The 22,084-nt window shown below is 50.4% G+C and overlaps 1 protein-coding gene across 4 annotated transcripts in view; it reads right to left on the reverse strand.

The window, feature by feature from the left end:
- The window catches only part of ARRB1 (arrestin beta 1), a 76,906-nt gene that overhangs the window by 17,550 nt on the left and 37,272 nt on the right, over nt 1-22,084 (reverse strand). For 2 of the 4 annotated variants that reach the window (XM_055549097.1, XM_055549098.1), the window contains exons 2-7: nt 8,758-8,788; nt 6,890-6,950; nt 3,581-3,625; nt 2,657-2,853; nt 1,294-1,353; nt 411-478 (exon numbers count right to left, since the gene is read on the reverse strand). In XM_055549097.1, the coding sequence (XP_055405072.1) occupies nt 411-478; nt 1,294-1,353; nt 2,657-2,853; nt 3,581-3,625; nt 6,890-6,950; nt 8,758-8,788 (462 nt within the window). Of the gene's footprint in view, nt 1-410; nt 479-1,293; nt 1,354-2,656; nt 2,854-3,580; nt 3,626-6,889; nt 6,951-8,757; nt 8,789-11,681; nt 12,443-22,084 lie in introns of those variants that run through there. The other 2 variants (XM_055549095.1, XM_055549096.1) reach the window with 2 other exon arrangements.

Raw genomic sequence — 22,084 nt, forward strand, 5'->3', positions numbered from 1 at the left:
CCCAGGAGAACTGGGAAATGGGGGTCCAAGCTGGCCGGGAAACATCTTGCTCACTGTTTAAAACAATCTAAATTTCAGATTTTTTTCCAAAACAAAATGAAAGGACATGCAGTCTGGAGAGGAAGAGATTAGAGGCAGGGCGATAAGGGAAGTGGGTACAGTGATGCAAAGGAAAAAGTGCTGAGGCCTGAGTCAGGGTAATGGAGCCACCTCCCCCAGGAAGCCCTCCCCACCTGCCAGCCTTCCCCAGTGCCCTTGGAGTTTCCAAGGCTGGAATGCAAGGCCCCTCCTCTCCCACTTCCAGGCATTGTTACTTCTGTCTTCCTCCGACTGAATCGTGCCTGTCTGTCTCCCTCCCTCTGCCAGCAGGCAGCCCGCACCCAGGCGGGTAGAAGCTGCGCCCTCCTCACCGCTTGTGGATCTTCTCCTCCAGGTTCTCCGCACAGAAGGCTTTCACTTCGTAGTCCACACCGCAGGCCTGCAGGGAAGGGTCGCTGACCTCAATGGAGAGGGCCGGCTCCGTTGAGCACGGCCTACCCACCCTCTCATTTAACAGGGCTGCTGGATGCGAATATCAGTTCCCCAGGCCTGACCCCCTCGTCTGACTAGGAGCCCTGCACTCAGCCTGTGCGGAGCTGCCTCCCTCATCTGACCCTCCCACAGAGCTGCTCCGTGACCAGCTCCGCTCCAGAGTCCTGGCTGTCTGGGGGGCACGGTCCCCAACAAGGCAGTTGCCCAGAAATAACAACAAGCCTTTCAGCAGTCCTATTTAGGACCACCCACCCTCCCACCCCCACCCCAACCACACAGACCCTGCACTGGGCACCCTTTCAACATCTCGCCCTACCCTCTGGACCAAATGATGAGGTACATCCCATCACATCCATTTCACAGATGAGGAAACAGGCTCCAAGCTCCGAGGCCTGGAACACTCGTGGGGTCACCTACGTCCGAGCCTCAGTTTCCCCACCTGTGAGACAGTGATGACTCCCCTCCACACAGGGTTTGTGAGGCCGGACGGTTTGCCAGAGAACATTCTGCAGCCAACACCAAGGCCAGCGAGAGTGACTTGGGAGAGGCCCTGGGCACATAACTGAGTGTAGGGGGTGAGGGTGATGCCATATGTGCCGCCCTGTCTGAAAAGACTGCTTATCTGAGGTGGGATCAGCCTAGCTTACACACGAGGAGGCTTCTACAGGGAGAATTCCAGCACCCTCCAGACAGAGAGAGAGCTGGGGACCTGAGGACACAGTGTCCTGAACCCAGAGGGATGCTCCCTGAGGGGTGACCCACCTTTCCTGTATCTTCAGGTCCCGGCTGCAAAGTCACAGAGCATGGGAGGTTCGGAGGGATCTGTTAAGAGGACAGAGAGACCTGTCATATTCACCACTGACCTCTCCAGGTCTCCCATCCCCACACACATTCATCAGACCAGTGCCCCTAAGGACTGACCACGTCCCTTCCATCAGACTAGGCAATTCACAGGACAGACCATGTTTACGCCATCAGAACATGCTAAGCTATGCCTCATGTTACACTAGAGGCCCCTGCAATAAAGCCAAGGGTTTCAGGGCATCATAGCCCCACAGAACAAGAGCTGAAAAGGCCTTTCTATGATGTGCACTGCAGTAGGTAGAATAATGGCCCCTGAAGATGTTCACATTCTAATCTCCAAAACCTGCGGTAATGTTACCTACAAGGGCAAAAGGGTCTTACAGTGTAATTCGGTGAAGCATCCTGAGATGGGGAGATCACCCTGGATTAGCCAGGTCGACCCACCATAATCACAGCATCTTTAACAGTGAAAGCAGGGAGCAGAAAAGTCAGCATCACAGTGATGGGATTCGAGAAAGAATGGACGGGCCATTGTTGGCTTTGAAGATGGAAAAGGGCTGGGCCAGGGGCCAAAGAATGTGAGCAGTTTCTAGCAGCAGGAAAAGGCAAGGAAGCAGTTTCTCTCCCAGAGCTCCAGAGAGAATGCAGCCCTGCTGACACTTGATTTTAGCCCATGAGAGCTGTTCTTGACTTCCGACCTTCAGAACTGTAAAATAACACATTTGTATTCTAATTGGCAGGTTTAATTATTACTAGGTTTGCAATGGTTCCTTACAGCAGCCATAATACGTCTATAACAGAGAGGATGGCTCCTTATCCTCTCTCCTTCTCTGACTCTCACAGTCAGGGGATTTCACTGAATCACAGAATCAGAGTCTGAGAAACTGAAAATCCAGAATCCTGGAATGGAAAGGCAGCTGAGCAGGGAAATCCAGTACTTGCCATTCTTGTTTGGGAGTTGGGTTGAAGCAGGGTTAGTGGGCAGCCAGTATGAAGGAGGAGACAGCCTTGCGGTGACCCGGGGGCCAGAAAGGACTCCTTCTTTCTCTGCAGCACCCCCCTCGACCCCTCCTTCTCCCACCGATGACCTGGACTTGGGAGGGTCCGGGTGGTAGTGCAGGGGTAAGGGTGACACCTCTGGCAGTGGCCAGAGAAGAGACACTTACCAGGCAGCCCAAGTGCCAGTGCCCTGGCCCCAGTGTATGCTGGGCAAACTGCGTGGCCTGGAGCTGCTGCCCCAGCTGCCCCCGTATGCCTGCCCAGAGGGTTTGCTAGAAGTGATGCTTCTGGAATGGGGCCCCGGGGGCTGGCAGTCCCTGACCTCAAAGGTGAAAGGGTAGGCGTGCTCGCCCAGCTTCTTGATGAGGCGCTCCTGCAGCCGCGTCAGGGGCTTCTTGTCCTCAGGGGCCGGTGGGAAAGACTGCACGTTGGCCACAAACAGGTCCTTGCGAAAGGTCAGGCCCAGGACATCCAGGTCCTCCCGGCCGTAGCGGAAGGCGCAGGTCAGCGTCACATAGACTGTGGGAGCAAGGGGGTGCTGAGGAGGGGCCAGGAAGGGTAGCAAACATGCCCCCCACACAGAGTGCCAGCTGCAGCCCGGGAACCGGCTCCCCTGCCAGTCTCTCGGAGGCACACGTCTGTCCCAGAGCTCCTGCGGGGAGGGCGGTGCTGCCCTTGGGACAAGGGTGTCAGGTGCTTGGCCCGGGAGGAGGCGAGGGCTGACTGCTGGATGGGTTCGTTCCTTCTCCACCCGCACTGCAGTCGAGGGCGTGTGCAGAGGGCCCGACAGGGTCGATGGGGGCCGGGAAGCACGTTGGGAAGATTAGAGGGTGGGGAGACCAGTGCTAGGTGGTGTCTGGAAGGTCCAGTGTCTTGTTCCACCCAACCCCCACCTCCCGTCTTCTTGCTGACCTTAGACAATCCCTTGACTGCGTCAGGAATAAGTCTTCTCTTCTGTACAATAAGACCCTAATTCCTGCTCCGTTTGCATCCCCCAGCCTTGCAACAGTCACGATGGGTTGATGTAAAGGGCTCAGACATGAAAAGGGTCTCCCAAAGTGGGTACAGGCGGGGCTGCCCCAGGGGGCTGGAGTACCTGCTCTGATGCTGACTGGAGCTGTCACGGGAAGAACCAGTGGGGAGGGGCAGGGATGGGCTTGTTGCCTCTCTTATTGCCAGTGTTCTGCCAGGGAGTCAGAAAGGCCCCAGCCTGGAGGTCAGGCTGGGGGCAGGGACCACAGCTCACCTCTCCTCTCCTTGAGATACTCTGGATCCACAAGAACCACTCCATCTGGAGGAAGGACAGGGAATGAGCAGACATGACCTCAAACTTCTGAGCCCCAAAAAGTGAAGTGAGGTCGCTCAGTCATGTCTGACTCTTTGTGACCCCATGAACTGTAGCCCTCCAGGCTCTTCCATCCATGGGATTCTCCAGGCAAGAATACTGGAGTGCGTTGCCATTTCCTTTTCCAGGCTATCTTCTCGAACCAGGGACTGAACCCAGGTCTCCCGCACTATAGGCAGATGCTTTGCTGTCTGAGCCACCAGGGAAGTCTGAGCCCCAAACACCATGTTAAATTCAAACCCAACCATTTGTCCGTTCACAAGCATCATGAGGGCTTCCCTGGGGGCACAGTGGCGAAGAATCTGCCTGCCAATGCAGGAGCACGGGTTAGATCCCTAATCCGGGAGATCCCAAATGCTGCAGAGCTACTAAGCCTGTGTGCTACAGCTACTGAGCCTGTGCTCTAGAGCCTGGGAGCCGCAACTACTGAGCCCTCACACTGGACATATTAAAGCCCAAGCGCCCCAGAGCCCGTGCTCTGCAACAAGAAAACCACCACAATGAGAAGTCCGAGCATTGCAACTGGAGAGTGGCCCAAGCTCCCTGCAGCTAGAGAAAAGGCCAAACAGCAACGAAGACCCAGCACAGCCAAAAATAAATAAAATTATTATAAACAAAACAAAAGCATCATGAGAGAAATGCGAAGGCCAGCAGCCAGTGAATGACCCAGGCTGGCCTGACAAACCCAGCTCACGACTATAGGCAGGTTATTTAACTTCTCTTTCTTCATCTGTTAGTCAGAATAATAAGATGGGTTCAAAACCCCAATATCAGGTATACTGTGGAATTCAGAACTTTTGAATTATAGAAAGGCCATGTGGTCCCTCTTCCATATCTTCTCTAATGCCTTCTGCCAGCTCTGGGGCAGCATCCCTTGCCGAGCCCATTAAAACCTCTGCAGGGAAACTATTTTCACTAAGAGGTTAACTAAGGCATCAGTCACCTCCCATCAGTTCAGGCCAGGCTGCCACTAAATGAATTCTGTGTCAAACTCATGAACAATTTGGTGCTCTCAGGGCTTCTGGATTCGGGATTTGCAAACCTGTAGTACCCACCTCATAGGGCTCCTGTGAGGACTAAATGAATTAATACATTTAAAGTATTACCTGGTGCCTGGCACATGTGACCATGGAGAATGTCCCAAGGCCTGACCTTGGGAGTACAGAGTCCAGTTGAAGACAAAGGATGCTCTCTCTGCTCAGTGATGTAAGGGAGAAGTTTTTCTCACTGCAGGTCATTTGATCAACTTGGTATGATGCCCCAGGACTCGCTGGGATCTACAGGGTCTAGCACAGGGCCTGGCATGAAGTAGGTGCTCTGTGAACACTGGCTGAATGGTTCTCAGGGTGCCTGTGTGTGCTAGGGGAGCCAGATCCCTCCTGCCCTTCTCCCCAGACCCCGTGATGCCCAGCCCCCGTCACCTTGTTGCTATTCTTAAAGGCTAATGAGTGTGAACAGCCCTGGCCTCAGACAGCCCATAGGAAACTCTGCCTTGGCCACAGGTGAGCAGGCCACAGGTGAACACGGGGATGTTTGCTCCCTGCCTCCAAGTTCACGGGGGAGATGGAAATGGCAGAGAGGCTGGTGAGCTTCAGAGAACACCCGACAGGCTGGGAGGAAAAGTAGGGCTGTCTGGCTCCAGGCCAAGAAGGGAAGGGCTCAGAGTAGAGCTGGACTCTGCAGCCCACAGCCTGCATAGTCACCCCAGGGACCCGCCAGGCCTCCCGCCCCAAGGTCACAAAGACCTTCCTCCCAGCGAGCTGACACCTGGCTCTCTGCTCCATCTGCTCCCACCTGGGCTCTCGAACCACACGTCTGTCCTGCCCTCTTGGCCCCAGGACAGCTCCCAGGCCACATTCTCTGTGAATGTTTCCCCCAAGCAACACATCCCACTTTCTTCATCTGGACTTAGCCTCCTGCAGTTTCCAGGGCCCAACCTCCCAACCTGTCACCTTCTTTGGTCTCACCTGGGTTTGTTCATGTCCCTCTTCAATCATTTAACCTCTCTGGGTATCACTGTCCACATCTGTAAATTAGGGCTAATCCCAGGCCTCCCTCCCTCAAACAAATTGTAGGAAGAGACAACGAGATTGAGGTTCTTTAAAGAGAGCTACGGTTCTTAGAATCCTAACCAGAGGTGATTTTGCCCCGCAAAGGGATATTTGGCAATGTCTAAAAACATTTCTGATTGCCATACCGGGATGGGGGGACTCCCAGTGTCTAATGGGTAGAGGCCAGGAATGCTGCCAAGCATCCTTCAACACGTGGGATGACCCTGCCAGCAAATGATCCAATCCAAAACCTCAAGAGTGCTGAGGTTGAGAGAAGCCCTGAAGTGGAAAAAGTCCTTGGAAGGTGCCTTCAGCCACAGCCCAGCCTCCTGGTAAGAACCCTATGTCAGTGAAGACAGCCTCCATTTCACAAGCCCCTAGGCTTTCTTTCAGAGAAGGCAATGGCACCGCACTCCAGTACTCTTGCCTGGAAAATCCCATGGACGGAGGAGCCCTGTAGGCTGAAGTCCATGGGGTTGCTAAGAGTCGGACACGACTGAGCGAGTTCAGTTTCACTTTTCATTTTCATGTGTTGGAGAAGGAAATGGCAACCCACTCCAGTGTTCTTGCCTGGAGAATCCCAGGGACGGGGGAGCCTGGTGAGATGCCATCTATGGGGTTGCACAGAGTTGGACACGGCTGAAGCGACTTAGCAGCAGCAGCAGCAGGCTTTCTTTCCACCTCCCCACCCTTTGCCACCAGAAGGGAGCAGAACAAAGCATCTGTGGAGCCAGACTGCCCAGGTTTGAATCCAGGCTCCGCAGTCTACTAGCTCTGTGACCTGGAGGAAGTCACTTAACCTCTCCGTGCTTGGGATGGTAGTAACAGTAGGTCCCCCAGTGCTGGGCACAGGTAAGCCTCATGCTAAGTGGCAGCTGCAGTCATCAACATCCTCATTGTCCTTATCATCAGGATTCTTGCCCCACTTCTTACCTCTGTCCTTCCCACAGCGTTCTCTCACAGGCCCCGCAGCTGAAGAGGAAAGCAGCTGCTTGGTTAGCCTTTGCTGACTAGAGCCAAAAGCCACACACATCCTATTCTTGGCACCAGGCCCCTCTGGAGACCTGCAGGCTATTCCTGGGCCACTTCAACCTGCCCTTCTCTGGGAGGGGTCAGGCCAGCCCTGCCTCCCCCGCCTCCCCGGCCTCCAGGGACTCACCCACGGGCTCCACGAGGTCGATGTGGTCCACAAAGTCCCGCTTTCCCAGATAGACGGTGAGCTGGGAAAGAGAGGCACAGAAGGTGTTAGCAGCAGTGGGCCCCCGCCCCGGAGGAGACCCTGGAAGCTGCCAAAACTCCCTGGACCCAACCCTAACCCTCATCATCGAAATCCTAACTGGGCGTGGACCTGATCTCCAGTCCTAATACTAGGAATAACAAGGCCTTGTATAAATTTTAAAGCACCTGTTTATCCCAAACCCTGCAAAGAAGTTCTTGTTCCCATTTTGCAGATGAGGACACTGAGGCCTGCAGGGACCTTCACACCAAGCACCACTGACAGTGGAGTGGCAGCAGCAAAGGTGCTTGCTGAGTGGGAGGGCTCGGCGCATCTCTGAGAGGAGGGGGGACCCCGAGCAGGGCCAGTGGCACTAAGAGGTGACGGGGCTCTGAACACTGAGCTCTGAGCCCTTCATAGTACCCCGCCTCTGTGCAGTCTGCAGGGATCCACTCAAACAAGGACTTGTTCCGCAAGGCTGTGAGCCTGTGCCCTGCTGGTTGCCAACCTTCAGGGGAGAACCCCAGAGCTAGAATCCAGAGTGTCATTCCAGATGTTCTCTACTCCTCCACAATCCCTAAATGCTGACGACTGACCCTCCATCAGATTTCTCTGTCTTCACAGCCACACTTGACAGGATTATGCACCAGCTCCTTGATAATCTACTGCCTGGAGCCTCCCACACCTGGGACCTTTCTCCCCACCTTAGCCAGACTGGTCATCCTAAAATACAAATCTAACCATAGAAGTCTGGTCTGAAAACACTCTAATGGTTCCTCAGCGTCCAGAAGCAAGATGACAAACGAATTTCATTCCAAATGTCAACTCTGATTGATTGGTAGGGGCTGCCTGGGGCCCTGGGTTGAGAAGAACCCAAGATGGAATATCACCTCAACAGGAAAGGGTGGCCAGTGATTAGTGATGTCTGCTGTGGGTGCAGAAGGGGGATGTGGGCACACACAATGATGTCATCTGCCAGCCCAGGCCAGGAGTCCAAGCTTCTAAGCCCAACTCCAAGACTCCAGGACCCAGCTCTGCCACACCCCCACCTCAGCTCCTGCTCCCTCTGCTCCCCGCTTGGCACCCAGATGCCCTGTGATTTATGTTCATGCCTCGAATGCTCTTTTCCTCCCTACCTTGCCTGGGAGTGCATCTCTCCTCAGGGAAACCATCCCTGACCACCCAGGCTGCGTCTGCAGCCCCCATGCACTCCTCTATAACACAGTTGCACTTAATATTGATCAGTTTTTCTATGTCTGTCTTCCCCATCTGGCTGTGAGGGGCACAAGCTGTGCCTTATTTTTATCTCAGTACACCCTACTCCAGCCCCCACAGGCTCAGCCTAGACCTGACATGGAATGATGTCAGCCATACCCATTTGCTGACCTGCGAGGGAAGTAGGATCTGGCCTGGGGCTGTGTTAAGAAAGAGAGTGAGGTGGGAGCTGGGAGCTGCCCCGGAAAACAGGGCTCAGTAGAGGCTCCAGGGGCTGCTCATGCCAGAGAACTCAGCTCCCCTGAGGCCCTTGGCACTGGCTCTAATTACTGCACTCACAAGGCAAGGCAGCCTCTCTGGGATAGGCTGTGTCTCCCCATACCAGGGCAGGGGCACCCTAAAGTCCAGGGGAGTTATACCGCCCCCCTCAGACAGTTTGCTGAGAGGCTCTCTGTTACTGTAGTCGAGAGAGAACAGGGCTGTGTCTCCCCCTCAGACAGGATGTGCCAGTCTTTCACGGCAGTAAAGATGCCCAAGAGAGGAGGAGGAGAGTTTGGGGACAGAGAGGAGCAGGGGTGGGGCTACCACAGACTCACCTTTCCATTGGGGCTCGCCTTCTTGAACACCCTGGGGAGAGAAAGAGTGGGAAGGTCAGGTTAGCATATTCCGCCCTGGGGGAAGGTGCCTACAGGGCATCTCTCAACAGGACCAGAACAAGGGGCCTGGAGTGAATTGCAGGCTCCATACAAGCGCTGAGAGCCGGAACAGTGCCCAGCACCATCGGATCTCCCCATCTCCACCACTCTGAGACACCGTGCTTGTCTTCATAGCTCCCCTGGGCGCCCTCGACAGCCCCCTTGGTCTATTCCTCACCCAGTAGGGGGAGGGAGTCTTCCAAGACACCTAGTCTTCCCAGCTCACCTAGAGGCACAGCCTTGCATGTCTGCCAGCCTCCTTTACCTCTCAGCACCACCTCTCCCACTCCCCTCCCGTCCCCTCCAGCCACAAGCCTGTTTGCCTTTCCTCCAACACACCAAGGCACTCCTTGCCTCAGCAGTCAGTCCCTTTTCCCTGGGACGCTCTCCCCCCATAGATCCGCCTGCACCCGCTGGCCCAGCCCTGAACCTTAAGTGATGAAGCTTCACCCTGCGCCTGCCTAGCAGTCCCAGTGCTCTCACTGTACTTGCCCTTCTCCCCAGCACTCACTGCTCCCTAACCCACTGTACAGCTGACTCTGGGGTTACATGGACCCCTGTCTATTAGCTCCACGAGGGCAGGGATCTTTGTCTCTTGTCCTCTGTTGCGTCCCAAGCCCCTAGAATGGCACACCTGGTAGGTATTCAATACACCTGTGTTCATGAATGGCAGGAAGCCAGCAGCCAGTAAATGTTAGTTGAGAATATGAATGAATGAATTAGGGAAGGAATCAACTGAAGCATGAGGCCAGGAAGGGAGGGGATGTGCCTGGGATGGCACAGCAGAGCGCAGGACTCGGAGTTAGGCAGAGGTGGTCCCCTGCAGCTCCTCCTGGTCTCTCCCTGAGCCTGGTCCGGGGGTCCTTCACCTGTCCCCCATCATCCAGCCCCAGAACGGCTCTGAGCAATGTTGAGCGGGGAGAGAATAAAGGTAGAGACAGAGACCCAGAGACAGAAGGTATTAGAGGAGGGTAGGGAGGGAAGGAGGGAGAGGAAAGGGATGCTGGCCCTGGAGGTGTGACAGTAAAAGATGGAATGAGAGATCATAAAACAAACCAACAAGAGAGGGAGAGATAGTCACAGAGAGACAGAGCAGACACAGAGCCGCAGAGCAGCCACTAAGAGGGGCAGGAGGTCTAGCAGGCCTCCAGGCCAAGGCGGGGTGAGGCCCACAGTGCAACAGCAACAGCAAGTCCTCCCAGAAGGAGAGTGAGGTTGTGGCTCTGTGCTCCCTCCATAGCACGCCCCCACCCCCTCATCACTCCCACCCCTTACTTCTGGGGCCCAAGGGACCACTGATGGGTCTGAGCTTGGCTTGCAAATAGAAGCCTAGCATATCCCTCCCCCACCTACCCTAGGAGTTCTGGGTTTTCTCCTCCTCATAAATATTTATCATTGTTTGGAGTGTGAAGATGCCACAGTCAGCTGAGGCATAATAATTACTAAAGTGAGAAAAAAAAATACAGATGACACGATTTGAACCAACAGCTCCCAAATTAAGGCTGGCCCTGCAGAGGAGACCAGGGAAGTGACATGCCACCAAATCCCCGCTGCTTCTAGAAGCCTCAGTCCATCCCTTGGGAGCCCTGGGTCAGAGGGAAAGGAGAGGCCACAAACGCCTGAGGCCACAAAGAACTGAGTCAGGAGAAGCCATCCCAGTGACCCCTGAGAGGGACTAGGGGCACCCTGGTCACAAGAGACTGGGGGGCAGGGAGCAGCTAGGAGGAGTGATAGGGAAAGAGGGAAGGAAGGTGGGTAAGAAGAAAGTAAGAATTAACATTTAAAAGAAGGAACTAGTATTAGTTGAGTGCCCAATTAATACTTCTCATTACAGCACTGTGAAATGAGCAGTATAATTCTCATTTTATGGATAATAAACTTAGGGTTCAGAGAGATGTAGGAATTTTCCCAGAAGCACACAGCAAGCAAGGGCTAATAAGGCAGGATTCAGACCCAGTTCTGCCTGTCTGCCTTCTGACAGTATACAAGGAGATAGGTAATTTTATGTTCAACCCTGCTGCTTTCCTAAAGCCGATGTTTTTATCAGCATCAAGAATAACAGAAAAGAAGGGAATTGACAGGAGGAGGGGGAAGTAATGAAAGAGTGAGTAAGGGGCGAGGAGGAGAGTGAAGGTGACCTGGGGCAGGAAGCCCGGCCGGCCCAGCACTGGGGGACGTCCTACTGCTAACTCAGTCCCAGGCCACATCCTCTGGGAGCTGGATGCTGATGGTTTCCTCAGACAACAAAAGCAGCAGCTGCCCGTGCCCTCTAGGCTTGAATACCCTTGTCATGGTCATGTCTCTGAGTATTTTCCCCAGAACACTGCTGTGGATCCTTCCACAATCCCATTTCAGAGATGAGAAAACCGAGGCTCAAAGAGGTGAATGATGGCTGCTTGTCTCCAAAGCCTGTGTCCTTTCCACTCTGTCCCACAGCCAAACCGTCCCTGAAACAACTCCACTGGCTTCCTGACCCCCAACACTGTCAGAAAAAAAGGCCCATGTAGGGGTGCTTCCAGTTCACCAGGACCCCCACCTGTGCAGCACCTCACAGATGGCTTCTGTCTGTCCACTTTGAAGAGCAAACACAAACATGCAAGACTGAAGTCAAAGGCAAACTTGCAGACTGTGGGATGCCTGGGTTTGGTTCATCCCCAAGTCCCATCTGTGCTCCGCAAGCCTGATCCTCAGAGCCAAAGCAGGGTCTCATACAAGAAATGCCAGCGGCGTTCTAGATGAGTAAAACTCCCTGGAGACAAGGAATAGAAACCCACCAAGCAGAGCTCAAGAAAAGGAGACAGTAAAGAAGGAAGCAAAAATCTCACGGAAAGGATATGCAGGCAGGACACACGGGGGCTGGAGCCAGGAACAGGGAAGCCATCAACCTCTCAGGCGGCGGCTCTCTCTCTCCACCTTTCCCCCTGGAGACGCATGTTCTCCTGCCTGCGCTGCTCTCCTTGCGGCTGCTCCATTGTCTCTGTGGACCAACTCTCTCTGCTTACTCAGGGCTTTTCTGCCCCTCCATTATTTTGGCTTCCATGTGGCTCTCACTCTGACCCTGTTTCTACTTTGCCTCTGCTCTGCTTCCCACTGTTAACTGGCTGAATGGCCCAATTCCAAATTCCCAGGAGAGGAATTTGATTGGTCAGTTTTGGTCACGTGTCCCACGCCTGGGCCAATCAGCTAGGTGAAGGGTGTGTCATGTGGCTCATCAGGCATGGTCAGAGCAATGTGTTTCAAACCAGGGGTCACAATCCATTAGTTGACAATGAAATCAACTTATAGAATTGCCACTAGCACTTCTGCTGTTGTTGTTGTTGAATGGAATAGAAGATATAAGTATAAGGTGCAGATGGCAAGTAGTAGATATTATTGTATTTACCAATATTCTATCCCCTCTAAGGCTGGGCATATGTGTGGATCAAATTTCTCCAGTCTCGTGAAGTTAGATATGCCCATACAGCTTGCTCTGGCCAACGAAATAGGAACAGAAATGCCATATGTCACTTCCAGGCAGAAGTATTTAAGGGCTGGTGCATGATGACCCCACGCTGTTTATATTCATTTTCTATGGAAGCTACAATAAATGATCACAAACTTAGTGGCTTACAACAGCATAAACTTAGTATCTTACAGTTTTAAGTTCAGAAGTTCACTAGGTTAAAATCATGGGGCTTCCCAGGTAGCTCAGGGGTTAAAAAAAAAAAAAAATCTGCCTGCAAATGCAGGAAATGCAGGAGATGGTGATTTGATTCCTGGGTGGGGAAGATCCCCTGGAGGAGGAAATGGCAACCCATTCCAGTATTCCTCCATGACTGAGCAACTGAGCATGCACGCACAGGTTAAAATCAAGGTGTTGGCAGGGCTGCGTTCCTTTCCAGAAGCTCTAGGAATTGATGTGTTTTCTTGCCCTTTCCACCCACATTCCATGTCTCAAGGCCTCTTCCTCCATCTTCAAAGCCAGCAACACCAGGTTAGGTTCTTATCACATTGTATCACTCTGACCTCCTCTTCTGCCTCCCTCTTCCACTTTTAGAGACTCACTGCATGAATACATGCAGCTCTCTACTTTAAGATCCACTGATTTTAGGAAACTCAATTCCATCTGCACCTGTAATTCCCCTTTTGCCACATAATATGACATATTCAAAGTTTCCAAGGATTATGGTGTAAACATTGTTGGTGGGGGCCGGTGGGGGGTGGGGGTGGGGGCGGTTCTTCTGCCTATCATGTCCTCTTTCCTCTGTCATTGAAACCAGCAATGATCTGGATGGGAAAGCCTTCAGAGACTAAATTCCAGGGTTCTCCTGCTAAATGACAGACAGGTAGCATGAGAGAAACCTCTTGAGCCACTAAGATTTAGGGGTTATTTGTAACTACAGCAGACCAGCTTCTCCTGACTAATTTTTTAAAAATTTAAGTATCATTTAGTAAAATTTCTATTTCAGGTGAACTGAGTTACAATGTAAAATGAATATCATGGTGCAAATTTTTAAATGTTTAAAACCCACTGTTGCAGAGAGCATGCCTAAAACAAACATGCTCTATCAGTGTCTGTGCAGCCTGTTAGATGCTATTTTCTGATTCTGCTGCTTTCCTGTGAACTACCAGCCCTCCCAAATATTCATGTGTGCCTGTAGGGAGAAGCCTGCATCATAAGGGACCCAGAACAAAGTACCTTCCTGGATAGATTACCCAACATTCAAGAGTTTGTCATTTTGTACAGTATAGCCAAACAGTGGAATATTGCATAGCACTTAAATTATGCTTGCATCTTTCGTAACATGGGGAAATGCTTATGATAGAATACTAAGCAGAAATCAGGAATCAAAACAGTATGTTTGGCATGAGCTCAAATTTATACTCAATAAATATCCAAAAGAAAGAAGGAGAAGACCGGAGGTTGTTAAGATGGCAACACTCCTCAAATTTATCTATGAATTCAATGCAATACCTATAAAAATTCCAGCTCGATTGTTTTGCATTAATTGACAGGCTGATCCTAAAATGTATATGGAAATATAATACTGAAGACAAATCTTTTTTTAAATATAATTTTTATTGTAATTATTTGCTTGAGTGTCTCTGTCTCACTTTGCCCTCTTTTTTCGTCTGTTTTGTTTTGGCGATACCTTGAGGTGTTGTGGATCTTAGTTCCCTGACCAAGGATCCAATCCGTGTCCCTGCAGTGGAAGAGCAGAATCCTAACTACTGAACCACCAGGGAAGTCCCAAGACAATCTTGGAAAAAAACAAAACAAAACAAAGTTGGAAGACTCAGACTTCCAAATTCAAAATTTACTACAAAGATACAATAACCAAGACTGTGTGATCTTGGCATAAAGACAGACATAGAAATCAATGGAACAAAATTGAGAGTCCAGAATTAAGCCCATATATTTACAGTCAATTGATTTTTAACAGGGGAACAAAGAGAAGACAAAGGAGATAAAATAGTCTTTTCAATAAATGATTCTTGGACAACTGGATATCCATATGCAAAAAAATAAACCCCCCAACCTCACACCAGTTCCGTCCCTGATTGGGGAACTAAGGTCTCACATGATGCAAGGCCCAGCAAAAGAAACAAAGAGAGAAAAAGGAAAAACTATAAAACTCTTAGAAGAAAACATATGTATAAATCTACATGACCTTGGATAAGGCAATGGTTTCTTAGACATGACATCGAAAGCACAGGCAACTAAAAAAAAAGTAGATAAATTGAACTTTATCAAAATTAAAAATTTTGGAGTTTCAAAGCTCACTGTCAAGAAAGTAAAAAAACAATCCACAGAATGGAGCAAATATTTTCCAGTCATGTATCTAGTAAGAGTCTAGTATCCAGGATATATAAAGATATATATATATATATATATATATATATATATAAAGATCCTATTATGATTCAACAACAAACAGGCAAATAACTTGATCAAAATCAAGCAATGAATTTGAATAGTCATTTCTTCAAAGAAGGTATACAAGTGGCCAGTAAGCACATAAAAAGATGATTAGTCACTGGGGAAATGCAAATTGAATCCATAACAAGGGTATTCCCTGGTGGTCCAGTGGTTAGGATTCTGTGTTTCCACTGTCAGGGACCCCAGTTCGATCCCTGGTCAGGGAACTCAGATCCCACAAGCGATGAAGCGTGGCCAAACAAACAAAAAAGCCACAATGAGATATTTCACACCCAGTAGGAGACCTATAATAAAAAAAAGGACAATAAACCTGTGTTATCAAGGATGTGGAGAAACAGGAGCCCTCACACATTGCTGGTGGTTAGCAAAGTGGTGCAGTCACTGTGGCAGACAGTCTGGCAGTTCCTCTCAACAACACTGAGCTAACATGACCCAGCAATTCCATTCCTAGGTAGAGACCCAGGAGAACTGAAAATGATGTCCACACACACAAAAATGTTCATAGTGGCATTATGCCTAACCGTCATATGCCACCAACTGATGAATGTGTTTTTTATCTGTGGCATATATATTCAATGGAATATTATTCAACCATAAAAAGGGATGGAGCAGTGATTCATGCTACAACATGGATGAACCTTGAAAGGATCAACATTGTATTTTAAGTGAAAGAAGCCAGACACAAAAAGCCATACATTGTTTGATCCCATTTATTTGAAATGTCCAGAATGGGCAACTACACAGAGACAGAAAGCAGTTTGGTGGTTGCCAGAGGCTGGTGGGAGGTGGGATGGGAAGTGATTGCCAATGGGTAGGAGTTTCTTTTTGGGGTGCTGAAAACTCTGGAATTAGTGGTGATGGTTATACAACCTTGTGAAAATACTAAAAACCACTAAAACTGCAAATACTATGGTATGTAAGTTATATCTCAGTTTTAAAAACAAACCCAATAAATGGATATAAGGAAAGGAAATGTGCCCAAATGTTAACAGGGGTTAAAGGATATTCCATCCGTCCACCCACTCACTCCTTTATATCCCTTATTTTTCCATGTTGTACAATGAGCACCAATTACTTCATAAAGATACAAGGCTTCCCTAACAAGATACGTCTCAAGTCTTAATGAAAAAATATTGTAAGTGAAGTAGAGAAAATATGGATCCTATCATTCTGAATGGATGTTAGAATCTCTGATATTGCAACTTTACAATCCCGAGTCCATGTCTCTGTGATTCCTCGGACCCTTCCCCAGACCCGCTGTGTCGGCTGTTGCAACTGCGCACCATGCCTTCTCCTCAGTGTTCTCCTTCTCCAGGAAGCCTTCTCTGACTTCCCCTAAGTCGGGATTAGATTGTACCCTGACTCCCACACCTGGTGCGTCCCCATCACAGCATCTACACACTGTAAAAGTCTGTTTACTCGCCCTGCGCTTCCCTTACAAAACTTATACGAGAGTGGAGGCCTTACTTAAGACACTGGATCCCTGGGGACACAGCATGATGCCTGGGCCACAGGAGGTGCTCAGTAAATAAATACAGGTGGAATGTTCTTGAATGAATGCCCTAAGAGAGAATTAGTCAAGAATGAGGATGAATGAAGTTTCAAAAGGTGGTGGTAAGGATCCTTTGCCCTGGGTGAGTGGACTCCACAGATTTCTCCTATCTGTGCTTCTCTTTGGCTGTCAGGATCAATAGGCACTGGGTTTAGAAAACACTTCATAGGGGCAGGGTCTCAGCCAGCATCAGGGTGAGCCAGGAAGATAACTGATACACCCAAATGGGCCTCTGCTCAGCTCTGACCAATGACTCTTCCATTTATCATTCACTTATCCAGTAAACATTCACACACTCCTACCACTGCCAGGCTCTGCAGGCACTAAGATGAATAATTCATGGTCACTGCTGACAAAAAACTGTGGTATAGCCAAGTGAGACAAACCCATCAACCACAACGGCCACCATGCATTAAGCTTTCACTGTAAGCCAGGTGCTTTGCTAAGAACTTCAGCATATTAAGATATTATTCCATCTAAACATTCCCATTTTTCAAAGGAGAAACCTGAGATGCAGAAACCCTAAATAACTTAAAGTCTCAAAGCCAGTACCAGAAAACTCATACGGGAGAGAAACGCTATGAATGGGCCACCTATGGGAAATCACTTAGCCAAACATGTCTTACACAACATCAGAAAACTCATCCAAAGGAGATTATCCACGAATGCGGATTCACTGCCAGTGAATTGAGAGAGCACTGGCAACAATTCAAGCCTTTGTGAGCATCTGAAAATTCATGCTACGAATACAGTGAATGGGGGGAAAACTTCAGATATTAATCTCAATCAACAACAGAAATCTCTTCCAGGAGAGAAACCAGGTGCCAGTCACTGCTCTAAGTGTGTCTTAAACATGAACTCACTCGTTTTTCCGATAACATTTAAGAAGGTATGATTATAGTTCCCATTTCTCAGATGAGGAAACTGAGACACAGAGAGTCTAAGTCATTTACCCAAGGTCACAGAGCTAGTAAGGGGCACAGCTAGATACTGAAACCCAGGCAGTTTCACTCCAGAGACGACACTTTTCACCACTCACTATACTACGCTATAGATGGGATTGTGTGGTTCTGTCTGGGGGACCAGGAAAGGCTTCGAGGAAGGCAGTATATCAATGAGGGGGATCTTCAAGAACACACACAGGTATGGAAGAGGTGACGGCCCTGCTTGTGGAGGCCTGGGGAGGGCAACTGAGTCCACTCAGTGTTTGGGAGATAGTGGGCAATCTGAAGTATGTCCCTAGTGCCTAGGAAGAGTACCAGGGAGGAGTACGGGCCTGAGAAGGGTCCAGTCACCACCCTGCTAGTCACAGAGCATCTCCTATCCCCAGGCTCTGGGCAAGGTGTGCAGGGTCTCAAATGCCAGACTAAGGAACTCAGACCATATCCAGAAAGCAGTAACAGCCATAGACACTTAGTGGGGAAGAGAATGGCTGGGGCTGTCTCTTGGACGCAGAGATGCCATAACCCCACCCCTTTCCCTATCCCTGCCCCTGATGGCAGTCATGGTCAGCTGGGCAGGGTGGGGACCTGCAAGGGGGCGTTCGCCCTCAGGTACACCCGCCCTACATTCTGACCCACTTTCCTGGGTGTGAGAACAGCCATCAGGGAGCAGGGAGGTGTGAGGAGCAGGTGGCTGTAGCAGCAAAGAGGTTTCTAGGGCCCTTATCACACTCTCCCTGGTAGTGGGGTTATTTGTGTACAGGCTGCTCTGCTCTTCCAGGACTGAACAGCCCTCCCTGTGTCGGAACATTGCCTTCCTGTTTACCCACCATTAGCACACCTGCTTCTCAGGACAGCCCAGGAGAGGGGCAGGAGGCAGGAAGATAGGAAAGGTCACCCCTGTTTCACAGATTTGGAGAGTGTGCAGCCCGCTTTATTTCCCAGATGGAGACACTGAAGCCCAAGGGAGAGAAGAATCTTGCACCTGGGCCAGGAAACTAAAGCCCAGAGAGACTGGTGTGCCCAGAGTCGCAGACCAGGAGAGCCCCAGGCTGCTGGTTCTCTGGGTACAGGCCTGAGGGGTGAGGGGCAGTGGATGGGGGTCTGGCCAAGTCGAGCTCCAGGACTTCAGACTTCTCACAGGCTCCGAGGCACACAGCTATTGCTCCAGCCTCCTGCCCACATTCATGTGTCCACTTTTCTAGCCATGATCTGTATTTGTGAATACTTTCAGGAGCTGCAGAGGGAGGGAGGAGAAAAGCCACCAGGTGGCCACGGAGGTAGGTGGGGAGTTTCTTAAAGAAGCCTGGCCCATTTTCTAGTAACCCATAAAACCGGAGGTCCAAAAATCAAAGGCTAATAAAAATTTCACCAAGCAGGCCGACAGCTGGATCCCAGAGAGCCCACAGACCACACTTGAATGCTGTCCAGCCTTCTCGAGAGGCAGGAAGGGAAGGGTGCTGGCAGAGGAAACAGTGCGGACGCTGAAGCAAGCAGACCCCGCCTGGGTCCTGCGTGACCTTGACTTTCGCTTCCTCTCTGAAGCATGCTTTCAGTTGTCTGGAAAATGGGGTTGATGTCTACCCCACAGGTGAAGGCATATACAAAGCCTTGGGACCTAGTAGGGAATGATAAAGGGAAGCGGACGTCGGTACGGTGATGACTATTGTTATTATCACTCTGCCTTCCCTCCAGAGCCCAGTGGAGAGTTCTTGCCCAGATGTCCCTTAGGTGGGCCAGGATGGGTATGTTACCTCCATTGGAGAGAGAGAAGATTTTTTAGTTGGCTGTCTCCCTCCCTGTCTTGGATAGAAAACAGCAGTTTATGATTTTCTTTTCCTAGTTTAGACCCTCACGTTCCGGAAATCTCCAGGGACACACCCTGCTATTCCCTCTCTCTGCACCAGCCTTTCCACCGGTTCCCCCACTGCAGTCCCTCCCATCCTTCCTCCCAAATACCACCTCATCCAAGAAGCCTTCCCTGACTGCTTCAGCTTAAAGTGGCCTTGCCCTGACCCCTTCCTCCTTCCCTCTTGCCACCCATCTTGGCTACTCTCCTCCTTGCTTTTTGATTCCTTTTGTTTCTCCAATCTCTGAGCCTGACACTGTTCTTACCTCCAGGAGATACAGGCCCCTGTGTCCTGTCTCCAGAGCACCTACACTCTGGAGCAGGCGGAGAGAGAGAGAGATCCTCGACCAAGAAACAAAACCCTCTGTTAGAAGCACAGCAGGCGAGTGGGATGATTCAGTGTATGGTGTGCCCAGCTCGGCTCCAGGCACACAACCGCCATCCTACACACACACACACACACACACACACGTCTCTCTTCCCCTCCTCCACTCTGTCCATGTCCCCTCAGCACCCACATGAGCCTGCACATGTCCGCTCCCCAGTGGACGGCATGGAGCTGAAATACTGACAAACTCTAGAGAGCAGGAACCCCTTTCTCCATCATCTTCCTTGGTATATAATTGGTGCTGAGTAAATATTTTGAATGAATGAATAAACAAATAAACAAAAGCCGACCGCTGAGCTTGAAGATGGGTAAAAGCAGTACCTGAGCCAAGAGGCGAATCAGAGGTGGACAGCCTGGCCTCCAGAATGAGACACGGGTGTGTGCAACCTTAACAGGACACCTTACATGCAGGGCGGCCCCAGACATGCAGCAGCCAGGATTCTCCCTGTGGGAAGACTTTATCTAAAATTTTATTTGCTTGAGGCTTTTGGGGAGACAGAGTTGTTTGTTTGTTTGTTTGTTTTTCCAATTTGAACATATAAACTTTTGGGGAAGAGATATTATATTAAAACTAAATATTAATTCAGAAGTATTACTTCCCTCACCATTCTCACATTTCATAGAACATCAGAACAGTTCAGCACAGTGGTGGGTCTCCAATGCTTCATCAACCACTCTGGGGACCAGTCAGGGGCTGAGAGCCCTCCGCAGTCAGAGAGCCCTCTGTCCAGACTGACAGCTACAGCTTAGGGTAGCGGCTCTTTCCAGAGAAAGAATTGTGGAGAGAAAAACCTAGGCCTTATATTTAGCCAGACACAGTGGTCATAATGTGCTGAAACTGGCTGGTACAGGCTCATTCAGAGCCAACTGTCACACTTGTAGGAATTCTGTGATCTAGTTGTTAAACATTGCCAATGGCTGTCTACTGGGGTTTATGTAACTGTCCACTGGGTTAAATTTGCTCCCCCCAGGGGATGTATGGCTGTGTCTGGAGACATCTGGATGGTCACGACTTGGGGGAGGGGTGCTACTGGTGTCTAGCGGGTGGAGGTTAGGGATGCTGTGCGTGCAATGAAGCCCAGCCCCCTCCCTGCCCCCAACAAAGAACCTCAAGGCCAAATGTTAACCGTGCTGATGGTGAGACAGCCTGAACCAAGATGACAATTAAATAAACTATATTAAAAACAGAGAGGGGGAGGCTTCCCTGGTGGTCCAGCGGTTAAGAATCCGCCTGCCAATGCAGGGGACACGGATTCCATCCCTGGTCTGGGAAGATCCCACATGCCACGGGGCAACTAAGCCCAGGTGCCACAGCTTCTGAGCTCGTGCTCTAGGGCCCAGGAGCTGCAACTACCGAAACCCAGGTGCCTAGAGCCTGTACTTGGCAATGAGAGAAGCCATCACAACAAAGAGGAGCCCCTGCTCACCATAACTAGAGAAAGCACTTGCCCAGCAACAAAGACCCAGTGCAGCCAAAAATAATAAATAAATATGAAAAATATTTACAAATCAAAGGGAAGACATACTCAAAACTTATCACTTACTATTATTTTACTGAATTTTACTATAAAGATGGAGTCCCACTGTGCATCTCTTCCCAACTCCATGTTCAATGACATCACATTAGTAGGGTGATGTCCTTGGTGGGAGAATTTACAAACACAGGAACTGGCAAATGCTATATCCCCACCTCACCCCCTTTTTCTGGACGGCCAGTTGTTACCAGTGCACCGCTGGGGGCGACCTGAGTAGAGAAGGGAAAGCCACAAGTCTGGTGGATGCTTCTGAGTTTTCAGCCCAAGCAGATGACTCAGCACCAGCCTCCCATATGCACTGCGGAACAAGGATCTGAATGTGGCCATATGGACAAACTCTACACACACACACACACACACACACACCACGCACACTATACCCACCACACACACAAAGACACACATACCTCACACACATCTACAGACAACACACCTATGTAAAACACACCACATTATGCACACATGCCATGCACACCTGCACCACACCCCATGTATGCTTCACACCTCATACTACATGCATATCCCACACACTTATACACACCACACACACCAATACTAAGCACACTCCACGTGCACACTGGCATCACCCACCCCACACACACGTCATCTACAACTCTCGCAACATAAACCACATACACACCACACAAATACACAAGTGCTCCCATGGCAGCCCTCAAGCCAGCAGAGGACTAACCGAAATCATGAGAATGAGAGAAGGCCAAGCTAGAACTTTCATGGCGATCCAGCAGTAAAGACTCCACACTTCCACTGTAGAGGGCATGGGTTCAATCCCTGGTCAGGAAACAAAGATCCCGCATACCTCACTGTGAGGCCAAAAAGAAAAGAGGATGCCAAGCTGACTGACCACCTTCTTTGATGTCTAGCACCTCTGCAGTAATTACTGCCTCCTCATCCGAAGGCCCATCTTTCCCACAGACCCCCACACCCAGCCTGCCAAAGCAAAGGTCTTGACACCCGCCAGGAACACCACGCAGTGACCCCATCCCAGGCCCGTTTCTCTTGGCCACTGGAGCCCTGGCTGA

Source organism: Bubalus kerabau, chromosome 15 (assembly GCF_029407905.1).
Source record: "Bubalus kerabau isolate K-KA32 ecotype Philippines breed swamp buffalo chromosome 15, PCC_UOA_SB_1v2, whole genome shotgun sequence".
NCBI classification, from domain to species: Eukaryota; Metazoa; Chordata; class Mammalia; order Artiodactyla; family Bovidae; genus Bubalus; species Bubalus kerabau.